Source organism: Lethenteron reissneri, chromosome 35 (genome assembly GCF_015708825.2).
Source record: "Lethenteron reissneri isolate LAM-NWPU_2019-01 chromosome 35, ASM1570882v1, whole genome shotgun sequence".
Classification (NCBI taxonomy): domain Eukaryota; kingdom Metazoa; phylum Chordata; class Hyperoartia; order Petromyzontiformes; family Petromyzontidae; genus Lethenteron; species Lethenteron reissneri.
In genome coordinates this window covers 1,497,912-1,523,625 of record NC_083813.1, presented here as the reverse complement: position 1 = coordinate 1,523,625, position 25,714 = coordinate 1,497,912, and the positions used below count along the sequence as shown (strand labels likewise).

Genomic DNA, 25,714 nt, shown 5'->3' with positions numbered 1-25,714 from the left:
GCATTTTTTAAGATTTTTGTTTTCACTTTTACATTTCCCTGTCATTATGTTTTAACTGCAACCATCCTAGGTCTCCCTTTAAAAAAGAGATTGTTTATCTCGGTGGGTTTTCATCTGGTCGCATCAAGGTCCATGCTGTAAATTGTATGGACACATTGTAGAACCAAAAACGATCACGCGATTATTTTTGTTAAATGCACATGTACAGCATACTGAACCGATGTGCATCGAATTTATTTTAATCGTAAAGTTATTTTAAATGGGAGTATGAAAAAATGCTGAAGAATGATCGTTTTCACCGGCGGAGACGTGAGTTATTGCTTATAGCTCGGGGCCCCGTTCTAAGATTATTATGCCTACCGTAGTAATGTAGTATTAATAACTAAGATTAATAGTAATCTTTTTTACAGGAACCAACATGTTTTCATTCTTTGAGGTGTAGGGGAGTAAGTGAGAATGTTTTCATTGTTTTTGAAGGGTGTGACTGAACGCCAGGCTGCTAATAGGACATCTGGATCAACTTTCATGTCCTTTGTTTTTCGCCCAAAGCCTCCATGAGAGTGCAGGCAATGCTAACGTGCGTGAATAATCTAAAGAACGTACGGGGGTTGGGGGGGGAGAAATATGACTCACAATCTGACCGACGAGCGTGTTTTGTTCGTCGAATAAGCAGACTGCATTTGTCTGTCTCCGCTTCCAAGTTTTTTTTTGCATCTGATAAAAACTCGTAGCCGCCGCCCCCGCCCCGCTTGCGACTACGGAGTTGGATGGCTGCCCCGATCATTTGCGGTCAGCGCCGATGCCAGGGCCCGCTGTCGCTTCTGCGGGTTACGAGCGGCACGCTCTGCTCTGGGGGGGCCTCGGCGCAGAAACAAAGCGCCGACGTCGCTCCGACCGTCACTCCGACGTGTCCCCCTTTGGGGAGAGAGGGGGCATTTCAATACGGATATGTCGCCACCGTGGTTTTTCCGCAGCCCCACGGAAACACGCCGATGCTCGTAGAGAATGGCAGTTAACTGCCTCAATAGTGAGCGATTTTTTTGCCCTTGTACGATGACAGAATCAATGCTGGGCAAGGTGGCTAGGAGGGACTGAGGTGGGTGGTGGTGGTGGGGTCTGGTGGGTAGGGAGAGTGTGGGTGGGGGCGAGAACGTTGCCTTACACCAGGGGGGGAACTCTTTGTAGGTTTGGCGTTAAGGAATTCGCCAAGTCGGCCTGCGTAATGGAACCAAAAGGACGGGGGGGGGGGGGGGAACTCCACCTTGAGAATGATTGGGCTGCCAGTGCTCGAGGTTGTACGACCAGGATGAGTTTAAGAAGCAGATGGGGGGGGGGGGCAGCATGAATCTGCTGATATACTGGGCGGTTGGAGACTGGATACAGACAGGGATGGTCTCATTGATTCGGGCAACCGTGCCTATGAGTCAGTGTCTGAACACATGGTGGCAAGCCGGGAGCACTCATGCCCGTGTCTGGCTCCGTTTCTGTGACTCACGCACAGGGTAATAAAAGATTAATCTTTACTTTGCTCTGCTCTTCCTCAGGGCACGATGTTTGTGGTATCGGGTAGTAATTGTTGTGGCATAGCAAAGTATTTTATCTGTGTTGTATATCTCAACGCTTTTTTGTTTAAAAGTTAATCATGCTTTTAATCTGGTCATACGAGAACATCGTTTCGTTCGTATAGACGGAAGGTGAGGTTCATTGTACGTAAATTCTAACAACGTACCGCCCTTTGCCAATCCACTGCTGGCCTCCCCACGCCGTGATGGCCACGTAGGCTGCTTGACCATACTTCACCACGCCGGTCAGCGCGGACTGTTGAAGGAGGAAGCCCAAGGATCAGTTCGGATTATTACCTGCCCGTTGACGTGAGACGTAGGCTGGGAATCGAACTCGGGTCGCGGTGCGGTCACAGCGTGGTGAGCTAACCGCCATGCCACCACGTTCCCTGCAAGTGAGGTGAAGCATCCTGTCAAGCCGGTGACTGAGTGCCTGTCAAGGTGGCTCGTCTGTTGCAATAGAGACTTGCAAGGGACCCTGTGGAGAAATGCAGCTCTCGGTCAAAGTTCAGGATGCGAAAGAACTGAAAACTGTGAAAACAAAAACCATTTTGAAGATATGCCTGTGTAAAATAAACAGATGTAAAACAGCATAAATTACAAGACAAATGTAATAGCTGTACTGGCACCCTTTTAAATTAAATTATTTTAAATAGGTTATATATGCATATTTTGAATGGCACAAGCAACAACAAAGTTTTAAAAGGCAGCAGTTTTGTTTGCGGTGCTGTAATGGGAATCGTGGTTTGCCTTGAGAAAATAATGCAAGTCGGGCCTATGCTTGCTGTGCAAGTTGAAAAATGATGGCCACTGTATTATTAGGCAGTGCTTCCCGTGTGCGCGCACGACATTAATGGGATGCAGATGAAAGGCAGATATGCCACCAGACAAACCAACACTCTCACCCTGGGAAGCAGATGGTCTTTGAGAAGATGGAGCACGCGGTGTGGCATTCTGTTTAAACTAACCACCATTCCATGACCTTTTCCACTGCTCGCCGCTAACCCTGCCTTTTCTTTTCAGCTTTTATAATCCAAGACATTGACCCCAACACTCTGCACACACAATTCCTACCTCCCAACCACCAAAAGGACAAATATCAGGCGTGCTTGTAGAATTAATTATGCACAACGCATCCTTGCCGACAATACTTCAACTTTCAAAGTCCTCTTGCTACTTACTAGAGACGTCAAGGGAATATATCATGTTGTTTTGATTATTCTTCCTAATTATTTAAACCTGCGCTTCGTTATTGGGTGGGGAAAGAAACCTCATTAATAAATTAGTTGCGGTAGTTGTACATTTTAATGCGATGTATTCATCGATGCACACTGCGCTGACTTCACAACGTGTACACTTCTCTCCACATGTCATTAGCGCTGACAGCGTTTTGGGCAAAAACTCGCTTTATCCCGAGCGCGGAAATTTTGGGGAACGGAACGGTTCATTATAAGAGATTCTTTTAGACGACCGTGCAGAATACATTTTTTTTCCCCCCCACATAGTTTATCTCCTACATCATTTCTCACCAATTATTTTCGCTTCGCCAGCACGGGGCGGCTGCCGAGCAGAGCCTCGTCGGTACAGTTTGGACGTCCGTACTCGTTGGGGGATTTCGCGAGCTCGTCGCCCCCGCGGTATATCGCCAGCTCGTCGGAAATAAGCAAAACGGGCGCGAGGGAATAAATATGCGACGCGGGCCGCCCTCCGTGTCGCCGCGCCTCCGATAACCCTCCGGCCGCCGCCCGCCTCCTGGCCGCTCCCCTCCTCCAGCACGGCTACCCCCTCCCCCCCATCCCGGTGCCCGCTGGCCCTCTCTTTAATTCTCCTCCGGCCTTTTCATCGGACGCAGCCAGAGGTGACGGTCTCCTCCGCGCGCGTTATTAATACGCAGATGAGGCCGGGGGCCCGGCCCGGGGTCAGACGGCACGACACCGGCGCCCCGCTTGCCCAGTTTTGTTTGAAGCCTGCGAGGCGTGAAGTCTTAGCGAAGCCGAGAACAAAACATGCCCCCCCACCCACCGCCGCTGTCCCCGGGGGGGGGGGGGGGGAGGGCTGTGGGAGACCCCGAGGATGGAGGAGGATGGCTCGCCATATTTTCCTCTTTTTTAATTTGAGGGGTTAGGAGGGTGGTAGGTTGAAGGTTGGTGGTTGGGGGCAGTGTCCTAACAATCAAACACATGCTCGCAGATGTACTGTCAAACAGAGACATTGAAACATTCACAAAGACAAACACTCTCACGCTTACTCCATCTTGTACATACTTTCCCTCAAAGCTAACAGGTTTTTTTTCTAAATCTCTTTCAAATCCTGTTAGCATTCTGGATTGCAGTACATCACACTGCCATTCAGCTGACTTCATCTCCTTCATTTATAACAAGGTGAGAGCCCGAAGGGACAACTCATTTTGGAATGGGGATTGTGGGGTATAAATAAATCATATATACAATATACAGAGAGAGAGAGAGAAAGTAAATGTTCAGCCCTTTGTCAATGAAGGCCTCCCCATGCCACGTCATTTACGTTATATGACTATACTTCACCATGCTGGTTAGTACAGGTTCGTGGGGGAGGGGGTACGGAGGGGACGTCCAGGACCGGTTCGGATATCACTCGCCACTGATGTTAGCCATGGCTGGGAATCGATTTCAGGGCACTTGGGTTCATCGCGCGACACGCTAACCACTGTACCACCACTCCACCCAGGAGAGTGAGAGAGCTAATTCAGACACAATCTTACAGGACCGCAACTTAAAACATTGCGACGCAGTTCGCGTAAATCTAGCCGTTTATTTTTTCACAGTTTTTAAACATTTCTGCGACCCCCGCCATCGCTGCCGTATCGAACGCACCTCCCTCCAAAGAGTGTTAAACACGAGCAGGGGAGCGGCGGGAAAAGAAAAAAAACACACGAAACGGCTGTGGGCAGCGACAGCTGGTGCGCGGAGGACACACAGCGGCCCCTGCCCCTGGCTTCCGGGACTCGTGCACAACAGCAGTATTCAATGAAGCCCTTTAAAGGCTCACTGACGGTATAAGGAACACGTCGGGGTGAACTGAAATCGCGAGCACTTGGGGGGCATTGAATCTCACGGTACAGTGAGGTGGACCAAGGCGGGGGTGAAGGAGGGAGCTGCGCGCTCGGTGAGATGGCGAGGATGGGAAGGAAAGGACGCTGGCGTAGATCGGGTGATGGATTGGTGACGCGAGGGCCAGGGTAGGGGAGGGTGGGAGGCGTCATGAACTGGACACATCAGTAAGCATCAGTCACACCGCCTACTCAGCCACGCATAAAACATTGGCCAAAGATCGCCTCTCCGCACCGTCACAATTTGAAGCACATTCGCCACAGTTAGGTTCTTCTCCTTGCTCATTTAGGGGTGGGGGTGGGGTGGGGGGTGGTTTGTATCTAATGGATGAGCCATATGCCAGCCAAATGGGCCTTCCCTATTTATTTGTTCAACAATGAGATAGAATTGGCATATGGTCATTAGGGAAGGTAATGCGGGATGTGCCGTGCCGCATGAATGGTTTTCTGTTGTGTGCCCAGTGTTTCGAGGTGTTTTTCCTCTGCGTTATTAAATTGCATGTTAATGGACCTGCCCCCTCATTAGCACCCTCACACCTGTAAAGCGTGCCACGTTGCCCTGCACTAACCACAACCCCATGTAAATGACCAACAGGCGAAGATTAAATAATGAGCACTCAATCCTAAACGGCGTTTTTAATCCGTGAATTTTCCGATTTAAAGGGGGGCGACCGTCAGGCAAATTGACCGCGTGCGCCGAGTCGGCAGTTACCGTTCCAGCCGCCGGATTAAATTCCAGTGCAAGCACCGAGGTGCACACACCGCGCCTTCGATCGGCACAGTTGGTTACATGATGGTGTGAGAGAAGTTTAGCGCGCGTGCATACGCACGTCGCTTCAAGTGACCGGTATTAAAGACACTGTGATGGCTTTTTGAAAGGGGCAGGTCATTGAGCACGGCTGTCGCGCGCACGACTATAACGAATTTGACATTGATCTGCCCCCTTCAGTTTGAATTACCCCATGCCAACTAATGGGGCCGAAACATGGCGCTGGTTGGCGGTCAATGAAAACTGTGGTGCATTTTTAGGTGAGAATTTTGATGGGAAGGGAATGTTCGCCAACATGTGAATTGTGCGAATAATCTATCCCCCCCGGTCTCTGGACTATAAAGCATCCTCTGTTCGCTGTATTTTAAAACAAAAGTGGGGCTTGTTGCATCTTGTAATCCGTGGGTGTGTGTGTGCGCGACAATGTGTTGAGACGCCAGGCTTGACTTGCTGGGTGTGTATCTTACTTTCCGGAGCGCCTTGTCATAAGGAGAAGATGGCACGTGTTTGGGTTCTCACCTGGACCGGGGCGACGAGGACAGTACAATTCACGTGTTTTTTGTTTCGTTTTCCTTGCGTTAACCAAACGAGCGATGCAGGTACTTGCCAAGATGCTCGCTGGTGGTGGCTATGCAACCTGAATGTGGCGATACTCACGCTGAAAGACCCAGGCACCTCTTGAGCAACTCTGGGGCGGGGTGGGGGCTTGGGGTGAGATTACACAATGTGCAGAAGAAAATAAACCTGAAACTTTATGTTTTTTTTCTCAAGTTTATTCTCTCTACCTTAGCCAAACAGGTGGTTTGTGTCATGGCTGCACATGGGCCCAAGGTTTAATTTGTTGTTCATTAAGTGCCCAGCGCCCGTTTAAACAAACGCTGCACTGCAGGACAGATGGCGGCGAGTCTCGCCGCCTCTCGTTTGATTAACGATTTTTGTTAATCGCACCCCTCCTCCCTCCCTCTCCTCTCCATCCCCCACCGCGTGTGTCCACCAGTGTGCTGCGTGTGCACATGCATGTGAGGGAGGAGGGAGGGGGGGGGCCTCCCTCGTGGGTAGCGTAGGGTCAAGGGTAATTTCTTTCATATTTAAATGCGCAGTGATTATGGAAAGTGTTGGGGTCACCGGGGCGATTTAGATATCAGCTGTGCCTAGTGCACTAAAATATGCTGCCGAGTACGTTTTGGGAACGCCGAGTCCTGGAGACAGCTGTTATTGCTCACAGAAGAGCCCCTGGTTTTCTCTCGTATGCAGATGTGTAACGAACTCACGGTGCACTTCATCAAAATTATCTGGTTTGAGAGCGGGTGGTTACGTTTTTTTTTCCCCTGAACCTGGGCCAAAAAGCGGAAAAATACCTGGCATTGATTTTTTTTGCCGAGCGTCGTGAAACCGTCCACCGGCGCTTGGTTTTCGTAAACCTCGGCGGCACCGTCGTAGTTGTTCGCACTTGGACGGCGTCGTTGATTTTTCTCAGACGTCGAACAAAAAAGGCACAGCCTTCGCGGGGCTGTTCTTTTATTTGAACTCTCCTTCCTACCCCTGCCCGCGCTCCACCACTCTTCGGCAGTGGCAGTTTTTGTTAACAAACACCAGGAACTCCGAGCCGACGAAGTGGATCGGGAAACAGTCGCACCCCAACGTACAAATGTTTGGAATGTGTGACAATATTGCGCTCGTATTCCGAGGGCACATTTTCTTTCAGCGACGATCGCGCGGCCCCGGCGGATTCGGCGTTCACTCGCCGCTCGCTCCCCGCTCGCTTCCCACTCGCACCCCACTCGCTTCCCACTCTCTCCCCGCGTGCGACGCTCTGTGCCACCCGCACGGAGCGTCGCGCGCACACGCCAGCGCACAGTTCTCGTAAAAAAAAAAACCTTTTGCAAATGGAACTCGTAATGCTTTCTAAATGCCTTCTTTTCGTACACACATCCGGTAAAAGTTTGAAAACTGTCCGACTTTGTGGGAAAGCTTTAATTTATGCCCTTTTATCCAAAGGGCCCCCCCTGATAATCAGGAAGCGATGTGAAAATGAATGCATTTCGTGTGTAGTTTTGCTGCTTAATCTCCTCAAATTGTTTCTCGGTTGAAAAGACGAAAGAGAAAAGAGCAGGGCATGAGAGAGCATAGCATTGGCGTGGGCTCTCTCATTATCCATGCAGATCCTAAACCCTAAACAATCGTGGCCCTCACGCTTGGACGATCACACGAAACTGCGTTCCAAAGGCACAGTGTGGGTCGCCATTTAAGCGCCTACTCTCCACATCAGCAGTCCTGCGTGCGTGTGTACGTGAAAATGCGTGTGCGCGCGCCCCTGCTTGTGCACGTGTGTAAGTCCGCAAGCGTGTGCACGAGTGCGTGTGTGTGCGCACCGTCTTGGAGTGGTTAGCGCGCTGCGCTTACGAAGCCTGCAACCCGAGTTCAATTCCTGTTCACGGCTAACACCAGTGACGATTATCTGAACTAGTCCAGGGCCTCCACTTTGTTGACTCAGCCTCAAATGAGTACCTGTTGTGTAAACATCACCACTTGGGGAGACAAAGCCGGCCGGGCAGTGGTGTTGGCCACACATCCTGTCTTCTGTGCTGGCCTTCATAGGTGCACGCTAACAGCACTTGCCCAACAGCCTGTTAAAGGCTATACGGGGGATCTTTGTCTTCTTGTGCACATGCACGTGCGTGTCTTTGTGTGCACATGTATGTGTTCTTGTGACGGGAACAGTGGCATAGCAGTTAGCGAGCTATGATCCTAGCAACTATGTCCAATTTTTGGCCATGCAATCCACCAATAGTGACTTGTGTTTGAACCAGGTCTGGGCTTCTCCTAGGTGGACTCAAATCTTGGTGCCATATTTGGCCTTTTCTGATTAGCATGGTTGCCTATGTATGGTGCGAAAGAAGTTCAACACCCATACATTCATACGTCTCCTGCACTGGCCTTAATAGGCGCTTGCTAACATTCCTAAATGGGATCGTTCTCCCGTGGATGTGCACACGAGCAGCGCTACACGTGCCGCACGCGTGTCGCTCGCCACCCGCGATTACCCGGCGGTACCGACCGACACGGCGGCTCGGGGTGCCGATCGCGGCTCCCGCGGCGCTCGCTCCTTCGCTGGCCCCGGCTTCCCACCGGGAGAGACGCCCACGACACCCGAAACCACGGCGGGGGAGGACGAGCGGTGCCATGTCAACCCGGCCGCGTCGCGCGCTTCCGCGGACTCTCTCTCTCCCGCTCCGCGCCGGGCCGCCCTTCCCTCATCGCGCGACTCCCATTTTGTTTGTTCCCGGAAAGGACGTCTGCGACGGCGGAGGGTCGGCGCTGCCGAGAAGCGGCGGGAGAGCGAGAGAGAGAGACCGAGGGGTTCTCGCGTGACGGCGTGACCGTGAACGGCTCGGAGACGCTCGCGACGTTTGGAGACACGCTGCGTCTGGCGCTCCGGCAAACGTGTCCGGTGTACGATAGAATGCGAAATACCTATCGTTCGTACGCGTTGAGCGCACGTGCGTGCGTTCAGTTGTAGCGATTATCGCACCGCGCTATGAACCTGTTGAGCCCGAGTTCACCGTTGGTGACGAATGTCTGAACTGGTCCTCGGCCACCCCTAGATCAGCTCGGCCTTAAAATAAGTACCTCATCTAGTGTGTAAACAGCAGCACTGGGGTGAAAAAGGCATTCGGGCGTAGTGGTGCCGGCCGCCGATCCTCTTGTGCACCGCGTAGGCCTTCGTAGGCGCTCGCTCACAGCACTTGGCCCAACGACCTGTGCAGGATAAACGGGGGATCTTCGTCTTCGTGTGCACCTACGTGTTTGTGTGTAAGACGGTGAGATCTTACTCGTCGTTCAATGCCGGTGGCATGAATGGATAATTTTTTGGGGCATTAAACTTGTTAAAGTTGAATTTACCTTTTGAGCAGCGCATCTGGCATGCACGCTACATTAACATACATTTATATAACTGCGTGTGTTTTTGCGTTCGTCCGTTTGGGAGGAGGATCTCTTTCGGGGGCCCGCTGCTTGCCACCGCGATCCGCGCCTCCATTGTCGGACGCCTCTCTCGCAGGATATGAGACTTTTGGGCGACCCAACAAGCTCTACGCACGCAACCTTCAAGGGGGGTAAACAACCGTTCGTCCTAATTGACAAATGGTTTTTTTTCCTCTCCGTTATAATAACTGGAGTTTGAGCAGGTGCGGGTTGGGGGGTGGAGTAGGGGAGGGGGGGCTGGGGGGGGACGATGGGGGTCAACTGGAGGGAGGCAGCTTAGAGAGGTGGGGGGGAAGGGAGGGCTTCTCGCGACCTCAACGAGAGAGTGCTTTGTGCCGCCGTAATTGTGATCGCTTAGTTCCATTTCAGCTGCAATAAAAAATATACACACGTCACTTGATGCGCACAATTAATACACTTCCACGGAAGATGCTCTCGCGTTTCTCGTTGTGTGGCATGGGCGGTAGTATAGAGCGCGCATTCCAATTATCGTAAGAATATTTAGTGTGGTTTAAACCCTGGGATATGAGGTCCATTGTCTGATTAAAATTTTAAATCCAATTTAGCCATTGTAACGCCATGGCAAAAAACCTTAATGGAGTAATAATTTAGACAGGATAAACATTCTGCTTCCACTTTCAAATCCACAATTTCCTCCAATTACCGAGGCAGATGACAGGGGAGCTTTGGAACGGTAAAATGGGGTGTCTGTGCCACAACGCTGTCGTGCTTTTTCCCGTGCGCCGAATCCACGCGTTTCCACGAGGCCGCGGCTGCCATCCTCGCACGAGATGTCTCAGAAGGCGCTTGGGCACAATTTGTCACGGGAGTAGTTTATCTGCGCTGAGAAGCATTCTCTACTTTTCTTTTCGGCGCACAAGAACTGCGTAATTGGCACACATACATTGTCCCCTTTGTTTCAATAAATGGCGTAATTCTAAACGTGTTCGCGCGTGTGCCAAAGTCGCGGTTCGTATTGATTTTTGGCAAATTTAACGTAATTAAATGCAGACTTTGCAATCTAAAAAGTATCTCTGGTAAGAGAAAATATCGCTCGTTAGCGATGTGCATTCCCATGGAACGATACGTCAACTTCCATTCAATTGCTAACCCATCACTTTTAATGCCTTTAATTTGCGTATTATTCAACAGAGGGAGGCCCTGCCTCACATTGCAGTTAAGTTAAACATCTTAGGTGGCCTTAAACGCCGAGCCTGGCTGAGAGAGGGAGGTCTTCTAATTGCTGCCTTTGTCCCCGGAGACTTAACTCTCCCACACAGGTGCTTGGAGCCATTACTCACCGGCTCCCATCTGTGCCCCTGCCGGCGGCGCAGCGCTGCGACCGCCGGCAGGGGTTACTCGCTAGCGCTCGTGTCCGCATGTCTCTGACGTCGTGGTGCGCTCGCTTGTTGCGGTGGCAGCATTAGCGCTTGGACGGTGCCTCCGAGCGCCGCGCTCCGAAGGGGCGGAATTATGTTCGTCCGTCTGCGGCTATCGCGCACGCTCCAAGGTGTTTGACCCGGGCGTTGCTTTTTTTATATTATTATTCCTCGTTTTCTGGCGCCTCCAATTGGCACACTTGGCTTAGTACGGTGCGAAAGAAGTTCAACGTGCGCGCGCACACACGTAACGAGAGCTTGTGAGAGGAAAGTCTGTGCCGTCTTTACCGCGGCTTGTGTCCCCGTGTTGGATTGTTGCTGGGATTGGGACAAACCGTGCGAGTAATTTAAATTCCGTCCGCATTTGCGAAGGAAGTCGGTGGTGAACGTCTCCTCAGCTCTATTAATCCGAGCGTCTTTTTTCTTGGTTGGCCACTGCCGATCCCAAAAAATACTGACCCAGGCGCGTTTGTGGCTGGCCTTTTCCTTCCCGCCCACTGAGCACTCTTCCACGAAATGGTAAGTAATATCACAAAGAAAGTTAAATTGCTGGAACACTGAGGCACTTCATGTTTAAATTGAGACCCATTACAAGTGACATTTAGCCAGACTGCATTGAGGAGGAGGATGAGGAGGAGGGAAAAATGACATGAACGAAAGCCACGGGCATTTGTTGTCCAATTTTAAGACGTTATATTCCGCACCGTTTTCAAGTTACTGAACAAACTCCTCCTGGTTGCGTGTCAAGCACGAGATTGTGCCTTAGTTCGGCTGAGTGCGTCCACACAAGCAGTCTGTTAAAGAGGCATTTTTGTGTTGATGTATGTTCAGGTCAGTGTTAAATGCCATTGTTAGCATCAAGTGAAGTCCAGTATATCAATAACCTTTTTATTATTCTCTCCTTTAACAAAAAATCAATTTGCAAAGGAATTCTAAAAATGTTAAGTGTTTTTCCCCCCTCACTTTAAGTGTGAGAGAAAAAGGTTGCATGAAATGACGTGTAATACTCCATTGATTTATATTCTGCAGTGGTGTGAGGTACTCGGGGCGAGGAGATGGGTTTAAATTTAATACGAGTAGAGTAGGCACGGCTCTCTCTCTCTCTGGGCAAACAATTCCCTCATTTTTGGAAGTGAGGAGTTGCTTGTGCTTGGGCCTGTTGTATTATTTCATTAAAGCTGTGACTTTGGTAAAAAACATTTCAGCTGTGTAAGTGGAAGCTTCACGTAATTTGTTTGCCCAAACAATGGTGACTGCAAACCATTAGCGTAAATAATATTCTCCCTGACAAAAGTTATTTACCTACGAGAGTCACGATATCCAGTTTCTGTCAGGTAAATCGGTGCCATTGTTTGAGACAAAAAGTTTGAGGCCCCTGCGATATCCTGCCCTAAACCACCGTGAGCATGAAACCCGAGCAAAACAAACACCGCAAAAAGGCCAATCACAAAGGCTGCCCGCCAAACGCAGCCAACGCCTCCACTCCAGCGCTGCGCTTTTGCGCCACAGAGAAGCTGCGAAGTCTCCTCGCAGCAGCACCGTGCAAGCACACCGGGACATCGCCCAGCCTTGTTGGCTTTTTTTCATTTGTTCTCTTTTTGTTCATTGAAGGTGATGCGCTGGCGATTAATCTCACTCGCACGGCAGTCTTACGCAACCGTATTCACTGCTATTAGTGTTTTGGGAAGGCCCTTCATTTGTTGTGATTATTTTGGATGAATTATACATGAGATTGATTAAAATGTTCTCTTATTAATATGCTTCCTCATTGTTAATATTTTCATTCTCTTTTTTGAAAGCCACCCCTGCCGCTACCCCATTTTTCCCCTCCTCGTCATCAAACCGGTTATTTGTGGCGCCGTTTGAATAGCCAAAGAGTAGTGGAACGTTTGTTCGCAGAATTTCACACATCTTTTCTTATATATATTTTTCACTTCATGCAGATGTGGTGCAAGCGAAATCCGGTAGGATCCAACATTCTTGGCGAAAACTTCCTCAACACCGCGATGCGTCCTCCATGCTGGAGTTTTCGTAACTATCGTGTCTGTGCCGTGTAAAATTGTCAGAGCGCATTGTTTGTATAGAGGTCCGCAAGGGCCACGGCCATGCGTCTGAAACTCTTCGTTAATCTCTGTGTACCAGCGCTTGCCAGAAAAGCATCCTTCCACGGCCCCCAATTAAAATCCCAGATGTCTAGAGGATGCTTGCGAGTGCAAGGATCAAATCAAGGATGCTGCTGAGCGATCAGGGCAGAGGGCGGGGGGACGGTGGAGCACAAATGTCGGGAAGGGAAATAGAACATGCGTGAAAAAAAGTGGTGGAAACTTTTTGAGAGAGAGTGGGGGGGGGGGTAGAGCTAATGAGAAAGTTGTGTGCGGCCTGCATGCGATCCCTCAGTGGGGTCTCGTGTGGGCAATAAATGGCTTCCTGGGAAAAATCTCTGGGCTCCGTGCACCTGCAAGGCTGTTTATGTCTCGCTGGGCCCGAAAAACACACTGACCCCTTTGTTTTAGTCTTAATTATCTGCACATATCTCCTCCTCCTTTAACAACGGCATGGCAATTTGTTGCTGGAATTAATGAAGCCTGTTAATAAGCTAAACACATTTGAATAAAGCACGCTTCGCTTCGCCTTCTCTCGGTTTGCCCTCCGGAAATAATAATTATTTCCTAAAACCGCCACAACATGTTTGGCACCAAACCTGTATTTACTGGACCCTGGCCAGCAACTGTACTCCCTTAGGGTCGCAAATTAAAGTCTTCTTAGGTGAGAGAACGAGTTTGCTGTTAAAACAGAAACCCCAAAACATAAAAGAATGTAGCCTACACAATGACAATTCGACCTTCGCGTAATCAATGGCTTCTCAGTGCGGGTTACGCTGACGCAATGCGTCCGAGGTCCCCGCGTGTATTTTTTAGTTTTGGAGCCACGCCGCCCCCCTTGACGGACGCCGGCGGTGTCGCCTCCGCGTGGGAAGTTTGCGCGGCCGTCCCGGCGCGCAGCGGTCGCGTGCTCGGGCACTGTACTCGTAATAAGCGCGGGCTAATTGTGACAAGTGCTCTTTGCCCCACCGCACACAAAACGTCGATAAATATTTAATAAGTTTGGCGCGTAATGAGTACTCCGCGTTTACAGAGCGAGGCGCCAGCCCTCTGGCTCATTAGCGTAAACACTTTGATAACCAATTTGCATACATATAGATAGAGTGCGGGAGAATAACACCGCACGTAAACACTTGTAAGTGCGCGTGTAAAGTGAACATTCGCACGAGCGTTTACCCGATTTACCCGCAGCTCGACGCTGAGCTTGTGCCCACGATATGCCAGCGTGCCAAAATGGCCCTGACCCTTTTCCTTTTGATTTTTCTTAATCGGACAACCCCAAAAATGCACCCATGGGCAAAGCCACGGGCAGGAGGCATGCAACTGAAGTATCTGTTTATTAAATGAGGCGCACCGTGATTAACGCGGGACACCTGCGCTAGTCCCAGTCTGCTGCTTTGGCGAACGCTCAAGCGGTGGGCGGCGTCTGCGGCGGGGGGGTGGATGGGGGGGGGTGGATGGGGGGAACTCGCTCGTGGTCTTTCTTGCACCATGCTTGTCCTCCTCCTCCTGTGGGGGACCCCCCTCCCCCACCTTTTGAATTGCGGAATCGCCCCCCACCCCGCGATACCTCGCGCGCTGTGCGGAGTGTGCGCCCGCGCGCCCGCGCGCATTCCGTTCGTCGGCACAGGGGGTGCCCCCTTCAAATAAGCAGATGGGGCCAGAGCCAAAAGGCCATTCCGGCAAGTCGGATCTTTTAATATTACGCCAGACACCCCCGCGCTAAGTATAGACCGTGCCGTATTGAATGAGCGCCGTATTCTGATATTATGTTTTCGCTAACAAAGTGGCGGCAGAACTAATAATAAAAGGCCATATATTAAAATCTGAATGCGGTGCATAGGGTTGGAGCCCATTACGGAAAACTGTATATAAGCAGCACCACATGCGCCATTAGAACAGCCATTCAATTACATTAAAGCTACATCCAGGAGGTCTTCATGAGGGCCTGTTGGCTGAAATATTGGCGGACATGTGTGTTTTTATTTAAATGTTTGCCTTTAATATCGTTGTGCTTTCATGAACTACAAACACTAACCGAAGCAGAAAGAATGCATGCGCGTGTGAGTGCTCGTACACGATTGTTGTTGCTGGCTCGTGTTTACGTAGGTTTTTTTTACTGCCTCTTCACTTTTACATTTACCAGCATTTCCAGTGTTTACCCATTGGTGCAAACGGATAGCAGTTACCCCCCACCCTTAGTCCAAAGCCGATGGATAAAGCGAAAGAAGTTCAACACACATACGCACGTACGGGCAACGTAGAATCGCTCCTGTTCTTGCGGAAGTGCGCATCGGAGTTGCATTGCACCAGACCTGACTGGACACAACGCCTGAGTGAGTGACCATGTCAAGGGAGGTGATGGCCCCCTATCTGCGTTGACTTCCACCTGAGTTGACCCCCACCTGGGTTGACCCTACCTGATTTGACCTCCACCTGAGTTGACCCCCACCTGAGTTGACCCCACCTGGGTTGACCTCCACCTGAGTTGACCTCCACCTGAGTTGATCCCACCTGGGTTGACCCCACCTGAGTTGACCCCACCTCCACAGGGAGAGAGGCATCTCGTGTGTCTGATTGAGCAAGTACTCCTGCTCCTGAGCACATTCCCACGATGGGGACCAGTCTCGCCGTCGGACACTCGCTGTTGACTGCCTGCCCCAAGTGATTACTCGTTTTTTAACAGCCCCCTGTGGGGTGATGGGCCTGGTCTACCCCAATCGGGCATTTTGAGTCGACTTATTTGTCACGGCACAACCTGGTTGCATCAGATGTGTCTGTGTGTGTGTAAAATAAACTAAACTTTTTCATTTAGCCAGTCAAGCCCCACTGAGTTACATAGCTATTGTTCAGAAGGGACCTGGCCACAAATGTTAGCCCAACGAAGTGGCTTATCATGTGGAAATGCTTAGCATGCGGAAATTTATTGCAGCCAAATACTCTAAACGCATTTAGATTCTTAATGTGAAGGGAAAAAACGGAGGTCCCGGAGAAAAATCAACGCGGCTACGGGGAGAAAATGCAAACTTCAAATATACCGCAGGCGTCAGGGTCGGGATCGAACCCACGACCTCGTGCATACCAGGCGAGGTAGTTAACATCTCGCCACTATGGCGCCCTATATATATAGATTGAAAACAGACTTGTGTGAAACACACACATTTCTTAGTGCACAGGGCAGTGATAGTAGGAAGCCTGAGATTATAATCCGTTAGCCAGGTGTGGGTCCTTCTGTTATATTAAAGCAAAAACATTTTTGGCTCAGTCTTATTTTAAGCAAACATTGTGTAGTTCTCGACACATTACAAACCCCCCTGGCCACACGCTGCGGTGACCTCTCGTGTCGGGGCCTTGGGAACTTCACTGAACAGAGCCAGGGCAAGCCCCAACGCCGTCGCCGGTGACGCGGCGGGCCCCGCGTGAGCCTCGTGGAGATGTTCCGACCCGGTCAGTGGTCCAGGCTGGCTTAGAGTCATCCTGCCAAAAAGTGGCCATGTAATGAGGCTTAGAGGAGGGACTACGGCGACCTTCGTGTAGGCCTCGTCACAGCACAGTCCTGAGATGGGTAGACAGGCAGGAATGAGAATACTTCACGGGCGCAGCCAGCATTTGGAACATTCAGAATAGAAGTTAAACGTTGTTATTAGTGATGACATTAAGGTCTCGTAATGTTTGGGTGTAGCTCAAGGTCTGCGTGTTTGAGTTGTATTCGCTACCAACAGTTCGTCATATTAACTGTCACTCATTTTGAGTTCATAATGTTTTACTCCCCACCCTCTTTTGTCTTTTCGTGTCCTCACGTATGCATATGTGTGTGTGCGTGTGTGTGCGTGTATGTCTGCGTGTGTGTCTGTGTGTGTGTGCACGTGCTGTATGTGGGATCACGGCCGACATCGGCGGCGAATGTCTGAACCGGTCCTAGGGCTCCCCTGAGGTCACATGGCCATAACTTAGTACCTGGCGCAGTGTGTAAACTTTGGCATTGGGGAGACCAAGGTGGCCTGACGTGGTGGTGGCCACCCAACCCCTCACGCACCGTAGGTGGGCTATAGTCTGTGTACTACAACTGCACATCGGATTTCTCCGGGATAAATCGTGGTTTTGATTCTACATGGCGGATGTTTGTTTTTAGAATCCATTTTCAAGTGCATCTCTTTGTGTGAGTGTATTACAAATGGACGTGCTGGCATCCATTCGTATGGCCACATGTGCGACTGTTCATCCTTGTACCGGTGCTTGCGTGTCTGTGCCCCTGCGTTTACATGTTGAGCGGTGGTGCAACGGTTTGCGCTACAAACTCAGCCATGGGCAATATCATTGGTGACTATCTGAACCGGTCATGGGCCATCACTTTGGTCGACTCAGCATTAAATCATTAGTTATTTTTTGTACGAGCTTTAATAACAGCATAGCGGTGGGGGTGGAGCGGTAGCGTAGCGGTTAGCGTAGCGGTTAGCGTGCTGTGCTACAAACCCGGCGACCCGAGTTCAGAATCTTTGTTTAGATTGGGGGAATCCAATGAGCTATGAAGCTTTTTTTCACAATTTTCCCAGTATGGGCGGTTCGATTCCTGCTCACAGCCAACACCAGTGACGATTACCTGAATTGGTCCCGGGCCTCCCCTAGGTTGACTCGGTCTCAATTGAGTACCTGGTGCGGTGTGTATAAACGTTGCCGCTGGGGAGACAAAGGCGACCGGGCGTGGTGATGGCCACCCAACCCCTCGTGCCCAATTCCGGCCTTTGCAGGTGCTCGCTAACAGCACTTGCCCCAACAGTCTGTTAAAGCTACATGGGGGGGGTCTTTGTCTTTGTCTCTTGCAGTTCCTGCAGCAGCAGGACGCAGCTGTGCGTCCAGAGGCGCGCTCCTACCACTGCACGCTGTGCGACTACGGCACGCGCTCGCGCCTCAACCTGCTGCAGCACGCGCGCTCCCTCAAGCATCAGCACAACGAGGGGCTCCGCCGCATGCACCTCACCGCCCAGCAGCAGCAGCAGCAGCAGGCGGCGGCGGTGGAGGCGTCCGATCGCAGCGCGAGCAGGGAACGAGCTTTTGCCCAGTTCTTTGTGGTGCGCGAAGCTCCGGCGAGCGAGAGTGGTGAGTGTCCGTCCGCGTGCTGCCCTCCCCGGCTGCTCCGTCGTGAACTCACGGCTCCTGTGTTGCTGTGCGTGTTTGTGCGTGCGTGTGTGTATGTGCTCGCTAATGTCAATTGCCCCAACAGTCTGTTAAGGCTATACAGGGGTTCTTTATCTCTGTGTATGTGGGGTACGGTAGAGTAGTGGTTAACGCACGGCACTACGAACCCGGTGAGTTCGATTCCCGCTCATGGCCAACACCGGTGACGATTATCTGAACTGCTCTTAGGCCTCCCCTAGGTCGATTCAGCCTCAAATGAGTACCCGGTGCGATGTGTAAACATCGTCACTAGGGAGACAAAAGTGGCCGGGGAGTGGTGCTCGCCACCCCAACCCCTCGTGTGTCGTACCGGCCTTCATAGGCACTCGCTAACAGCACTTGCCCCGACAGTCTGTCAAGGCTGCACAGGGTGGGGGGAGACTGCTACGGTCATGGTCTCAGTTCGTGGCCACACACAACACGAGTGGCTATTGGTGGCTGATCTTGGTCTAGACCGAGAGTTAAACCCACAATATTTACAATTTTAAAACGATGTTTTGCTGGTGATTGCAACCAGCTTCATCAGGCAGTTTGTTAATACCACATTTATAATTAAGCGATCTAGCCCAAATCAAACTTTATTATTGATGACATTGGTCGCGAAAGCCTACGTGTTAAACTGTATTTGCTCTGGCAGTCTTAGGCAATGTAATAACATCGTTACATTTGAATACATACCACCATCACACCTACCAAAGCTACACGGGCCACAAGCAAATTGCTGTCCCTTACAATTCAACCATTTATTGCCAGAATTATTACCTGCAAACTCTTACACTCGGATTTTTCAGTTTCGTGGATAGACATTGGGACGCAGGCCTCATCTCCACGTGTGTGTTTGTGTTTGTTATGTAGACCCGCCATGTGAGTTTGTGCACTACAAGCCCGTGTGTGTGTACGACTGCGTCCGTGTATGGTGCACGTGCGCGTGATGTGTTTTTATATTTAGCCGTGTTTGAATTGTGTGTACGTGCGTATGTATGTTGAACTTCTTTCGCATCGTACGCAGCCAACCGTGCGAATCGGAGGTGTGAATTGTGTATTCATGATTTTACCATGTGCACAGTGGCGTTACGTAAAAAAGGCAAAAAAAACTTTGGGAGCAGATTTTTTTAATCACACACAACGGCCTCTTTCATCACCCACTACTGTGATATAAGAGCTAAATAACGAGCACGATACCTTTTGGGCTCTCGCCCCTCTTCAGGGTGGCAGTGATCGCTACATGTTCTGTTGTTGTAAATCAAAGCAATCCATTAACATCACGACACTTCATCAATAGAAGGGGGCTTTTAAAAAGAAGCCAAAGAGTTGAGCCGGCCTCCATGTTCACAAACAAAGACAAAGACCCCCCATATAGCCTTAACAGATTGTTGTGGCAAGTGCTGATAGCGAGCATCGAAGGCCGGCACGGCACACGAAGGGGGTGGGTGGCCAGCACCACGCCCGACCGCTTTGTCTCCCGAGTGGCGATGTTTTACACACCACACATGGTACTGAATTGAGGCTGAGTCGACCTAGCGGAGGCCCAGGGCCGGTTCAGATAATCGTCACTGGTGTTGGCCGTGAGCGGGAATCGAACCTGGGTCGCAAGTTTCGTAGAGCACACGAACGGGGCGACCCGCACCGGTTTGCGTCAAAGCACTCAGTTTTGTGCCGCGTGTGTGACGATGCTTTCCCCGACCGACGCCTCATTGTTTTGCATTGCCGTTGGCTCTTTGGTGCACGTCGTGACTAAAATAGACGGGCCCATCAAAATGGACAACCGACCAAATGGGGAGGACGGCGCGCACGCGTGAGTGCACCGCGAGAACGTATTTCCGTGGGCAGATCGCGATCTCGCATTTTTATCGCGAGCACAGGTGCGCAGCAGCGGCGGCGGCACGGCTCTCGGGCTTTGTGCGGCGGAGTCCCGACTGTAATCCCTCTCACGCGCCGACAAGGTGACGGATGACAGTCGATACCCCCCCCCCCCGCGCCAAGTGTACAGAGCGATGCGCCGCAAACGGCTTCTGCCGTCAAGGAGCAGGTCGCACTGAACTTAATGGAAGGACAAGGAGGGCGGCAATAGCAGCAGCGGCAGGGGGTGAGCGCAATGTCGAGCACTTAGTCTGTCAGGTGCACCTCTGTAATAATCATCATCATCATCATCAGTCATGGTCAATCCACTGCTGAATTAAGGTCTCCCCCGAGCTTCAACCACGATCCTCCAATGTAATGATCTTCCTAGCGCACGCACATGAACCGATTTCATTTGCTGCTCCTCCTCGGTGTGCTTCTTCTCCGATTGCGTTCCGTTCCTTGACCGCCACTCCGTTATTAGTCTTGACCATTGGCCGTGATCCTCTCTGGCTGTGGCGTGTCCCTGCCCAAGCCCGCCCCACTTACTTCTCTGGACCGTTTGAACGATTCAATATATACGGTATATGTACAGTAGGCAGTAGCGTTCTCATTCCATGTGCAGATCCGTCCTCGAGGGTTACACGGGAATCGGGGCGACTGCCCCGGGCCCCTTGCTTTGGGGGAGCCCCCCGCGCTTCGATGTCACGGTGTCAGATGTAACACTGCTGGTATAGTTTGAAGGTGTCGGGGGGGGGGGGGGGGCCCGTACCCCACTATGGCCAGCCCTGTTCGCGTGTTTTCTGTTTGTCTCTCAATGTAAGGCCGAGAATGTATTATTTTTATCGTCTATATATGTAGGCTTATTGGAGGGATCGGTGGAGCAATGTTTAGAGCACTGTGCTATTAACCCGGTATCCCGATTTAGGTTCTTGCCAACGGCTAACATCAGTGGCGAGTTGTATCTGAACTGCTTCTGAGAAACGCCGCCTTCCCCAACCTGCACTGACCAAAACAAATCCCCGGAATCTAAAATGGTGTGGGGAGGCATTCATCCAGCAGTGGACTGGCAAAGGGCGGTAAATTATTGTTATTATTAATTATTATTTATAGGCAGAAATCATATTTAATCAATACCTGTATCTCACCCCTAATCTTACTAGCTCTAGATATATATTTTTAATTGAGAGATGGATTATTTTTATGCTGGATTTAATTAGATATACGCCTTTATCTCCTCGCACATTTGACGAACCTTTGACCCAGAGAGATTTTGCACATTTTGCGTCGGTGGCTTCAATGAGAGCTCCGCTGCACACATGGACACCATGGCTCTTCCATAAAATCCCCACGGAAAGGTGGAGATGCATAAAATATTGGAGCTGCGGTGGCGGGATGTTAACGACCTCGCCTGGTATACAGGAGGTTGTGGGTTCGATCCCGACCCTGATGCCTGCTGTATATTTGGAGTTCGCGTGTTTTCCGTGTAGTCGCGTAGATTTTGCTCCGGGTCCTCCAGTTTTTCCCTCCTGCTCTAAGTATTGGGCTGCTATACATGTCGACATGATAAGCCACTTCGTTGAGCTATCATTTGTGACAGCCAGGTCACTTTTGAAAAAGAGCTGTGTAGCTCATTGGGCCTTACCTGGTAAATTAAATAATAGTTAATAATTAAAAAATACCTCACGATCTCAGCAACAAACTGAATCCATCCTCTGTATAGAGATAGTAGAAGCCCTCTTGTAAGACCCCTTGATTATAAAACAACCTTGGCTCTAAGTTCATTAATTTCTCTCAGTTGCTTGAACTGGATATCTCAATACTTCAATATTTGGCAGCCAGATGAAACGAGGATTTTTTTTGCACATTTTTAGCAAATGCATCATCAACTGGAAGAAATGAATTTACAAGTCAGCCGATGAAAAAGATCCAAAAAGCTGGAAGAACACATTACGAGCTCCTTTTGCAAATGTGTGTTCACTTGTTAGGTTTTTTTACATTAAAAAGTCACTTAATATTCATGGTATGCTAAAAAAAATGACACGACCATAAATATTAAGTGGCACATTGACATGGACCCCAGATACTGTATTAGTTAAGACATGATACAATGTCATACCACAGACCTCATAACACGCCGTGTGGCTGTATCGGGTTGTCATAATAAGTGGGGCACCAGTCACTTCGGCTTGTGTGGTGATAACTCAATACCAGTCCACGGGGGACTAACCCTTTAAATATCACTTTCATAGAAATGCACTCCTTGGCACTCGAAATGAAAAAAAACAACGGGCGAGTTGTCGCCGAAAATTACTCGACAGTCACAACGGCCTCCGTTGGCTATCCGCGACCGTGGGTACGCAAGCGAGAAGGTGCCCATGCGGAGGACTCGCCCTCCCACTCGCACGCCATTCATTAGCGGCGCCTCCTAAGCGACCCGCATTGGCACCGCAGCCAGGTGCAAGAGCCGTCCCTTAATGGGTACTCAGCGGCGCCCGCGGTACGACGAGCCTGAGTGCAGAGGCCAAATTCCAGTAGGAAAAACCCACAAGCGGCCAGAGCGCGCGTGGAGCATTGTTTACACCTGCAGGCCCCTCGGCAGTGCTTGTGAGCCTATACAGGCGCCAGCTGATTAGCCGTGACATGCTGCCCTATTTGGAGGAGGGGGGGTGTACGTAGCGCTGCTGATCCACCCCCGCAGTGCTCGCTGCTCCCTCGCGCACAGGGGAGAGCACTTTCGGGTGCAGCTTGCGTCGGTGTGCAAGTGGCTGTGTGGCCGTGTGCGTGCAAGGGAGCGCTGGTACGGTGGACAACGCGCACCGCACTATAACCCCGGTCATCTGAATTTGATTCCTAACATCAGCAGTGGCTGATGTTTGAAGTTGTCGTCCGGTGCGTTGTGTAAACACACCGAGGTGACAAAAGCAGCCGAGCCGTGGTGCTGCCTACACAACTCCCCCGTGTAGTACCGTGCAGGCCTTAATAGGCGCTCACTAATAGCACTTGCCCAAACGTTCTGCTAATGGCTGGAGGGGGTGGGGGGGAGCCCTTTGTCTCGTTGTGTGTGCTGGCGAGCGGAGAGCAGTGGCGTAGCGCTTTCACGCCGCAGTGCAATCCCTGCTGGCTTGGGTTTGATTTCTGATCCTATACAAGAGTGACAACCTCAACGTGCCTCTACCAGGTCACCGGGGTGCTGTCGGCGAGTATCCGGGGCAGTGTCAACACGCGCAGGGGTGGAGATGAAGGCAGCTGGCTGGGTGTATTACCGCTCGCGCTCCGTGCCATAGCCAGCCCGAGGCGGCTCTTGTGCGGCCACCTACACTGAGTGGTTTACTGGGTGGACAGTTGATGGCAGCGCTGCAATGGGCTTAATCCATTGGCGAGTGTTGTCCCCTCGTGCGTGTCGTTGTTCTCCGGGTACTCCGGTTTCCTCCCACGTGCCCACTCACTAATGAAATTGACCAAACATCCGAAATTCAGGACCCTCTTGAAACACACACAGCCTTGAGACTCGGCTAGTCTTTCTTGTCTAAACAAATTGTAGTTGTTGTTTTATTAATATTATGCAACTTTCCCTTCACCGAGTCAAATTGGGCCACTTTTTTTTTGTCGTCTGCGTGCGGGTGTGTGTTGTACTTGCCGTTGCTTGTGCGCGTATGTAAAATGAGGTTTTAATGATCCAAGTTATAACGTTTCCTTCGGAAAGCATGAACATCGTTCTAGGCACAATGCGTACGTGCTGAGAAGGATATTTGAGATTTCCTGGCGAATGCACATTTGTCCCCTCAAATTATCGTTCATCTTGTCAATTAATCGCGTAATATGCGCCATGAATGTGTTCTTTGTAATGAAACACGTTTGAAAAAAAATTGGGTAATTGTATTTGGTGCTAATTATAACAAATTGCCAAGTCTTGGATGCAATTTGTAAATTGTTACTTTTTGAATGCGGAGAGTGTGCACGCTGCTTTGTGTGCCGTCTGTTCGCTCGGATTTTGTATTTTGTGGCGGGTAGGTAGGGCCGTGGCGGAGACGCAGCGATGAATTCAGCTCACGAGCAATGTGCTGGGTGGAACGTGGCATCATCGCACGATCGTGAGAGATGGCTTGGAGAGGCCATCATACAACAATGGGTCGATTATGGCCGATGATGATAACGACTTGATATATATTTTTTGTCATTTAAGTTATTCGGCCCTCATAGAACAATCACTTTAATTTACATTGTTTATTCACTCACTCACGACCAGATAAATTCAGAGATCCACCTGCTCTTGGGTCGACCAAATCCTTCAACGCGTAACCTCATCTCGTGTAGCCTCATTGGGGATGCGTGACCTCCGGGGCTTGCCAGGTGTTGTAGGTGTGGGGCTGCGAGGACAGCCAGGAGATGACAGCGTTGAGTGTCTCCTCATCCGTGCGGATCTTATCCGGGGTTCTCTGCTTTTCTCCCACATGAAGCCAAACGCTCAGTAATAGAGAGCATTGGCCAAGCGTCCCATTGCAGCACCCTCATAAAAAAGAGTCTGAGGCTCAGTGGCGGTAAATATTTTACTTTACTATTATTGTTATTATTTTGCATGTTTGCATGCTGGAGTTGGCATGTTCTTCTCGTGGTCGCGTGGATTTTTCTCCAGTTTTTCCCTCCACATTTAGAAACACGTGTTTCGACTACTGTGTTCGGCTGCGTGACATTTCCACGTGATAATCCACTTTCTTGAGCTGTCATTTGTGGCCAGGTCTTTTCTAAAAAAGAGCTACGTAGCTCGGTGGGCCTAACCCGGTAAAATAAAAGTTTTTTTTTTTGTGTAGTTTATTATTATTTTGTGTATACATTCTGTGTTTAGTATTTATGCTCCGGATGGCCCCTGCGGAATTTAATTTGGCTGCAGATTGTGTTTCATAGATATTACTTTGGTAAAAGCAGGAAAATTTAAATAATAATGTAGAACACATTATATTGGGCAGGCCTGTTTAGTTTTGACCATTTTGCTTATTTCAAATTGCAGCTTTGGCTTATGCAGACGTGTTCAGCATTCAGCTAAACATAAATGCATTTTTGTTAAATTGGAATGAGCATCAGGCTCCTTGCCTTTAATTATACGGCAAATATTGTTAGGTGTTATACACGAGCTCATGTTTTAATGGATAGCATATGAATATGTCTGTAATATATACGAAGGTGAAATTCATGGTAAACTGCAAGGGCTGTTCACGAGCGCCTGTTGAGGTCGGGGTGATGATTCAGAATTGCACGCGAGAGCCAGCTCCAGTTGCTCGGGCTACCTTTGTCTGCTCAGACCACTTGCAGATTATCAGCGCGTTTGGCCTCATTTATTGTCGGTGGCGTCGACCTCGCCGCAAAAACCTCGGGCGCGATTTGGTATCCGCGGCCAAGAATGACCGGGAATGGAATGGGGAATAGAACGGTGGGGGGAGAGGGATTCGATGTCGTTGCAGCGCCGCGTGGCTGGCGGCCGTGCACGCTGCTGTCCACGAGCTGTGCGCGCGACGCCGCGTTCATAAGCATCTTCGGCTTCGTTCGACTGCACGGCCACGGAGCTCGTCTGCGCCGTGACTCGGCGCTCACGCCTCATGATTAAACCGCGAGCAGCGTTGCACCTGAATGCGTTGTGCGTTCACCGGATTGCAGCGTCTGCTTTTGAGAGGATATTAAGTCCACCGTTCTGAGCCACATTATTTCCTTTTGGACTCTTGAGCGCAAATTTGGAGCACGCTTCGGTGTGCGTGACTATATTCCACCTGGCGCTGCACAAACTTGGCGAGGAATATAATTACGTTCACAGCTTGGGTCAT

General features: G+C 50.4%; 1 protein-coding gene across 3 annotated transcripts in view; it reads left to right on the top strand.

The window, feature by feature from the left end:
• LOC133350798 (zinc finger homeobox protein 3-like) overlaps positions 1-25,714 on the top strand; it is a 201,541-nt gene that overhangs the window by 71,906 nt on the left and 103,921 nt on the right. For all 3 annotated transcript variants that reach the window (XM_061565541.1, XM_061565539.1, XM_061565540.1), the window contains exon 4: positions 17,708-17,981. In XM_061565541.1, the coding sequence (XP_061421525.1) occupies positions 17,708-17,981 (274 nt within the window). The remainder of the gene's footprint in view (positions 1-17,707; positions 17,982-25,714) is intronic.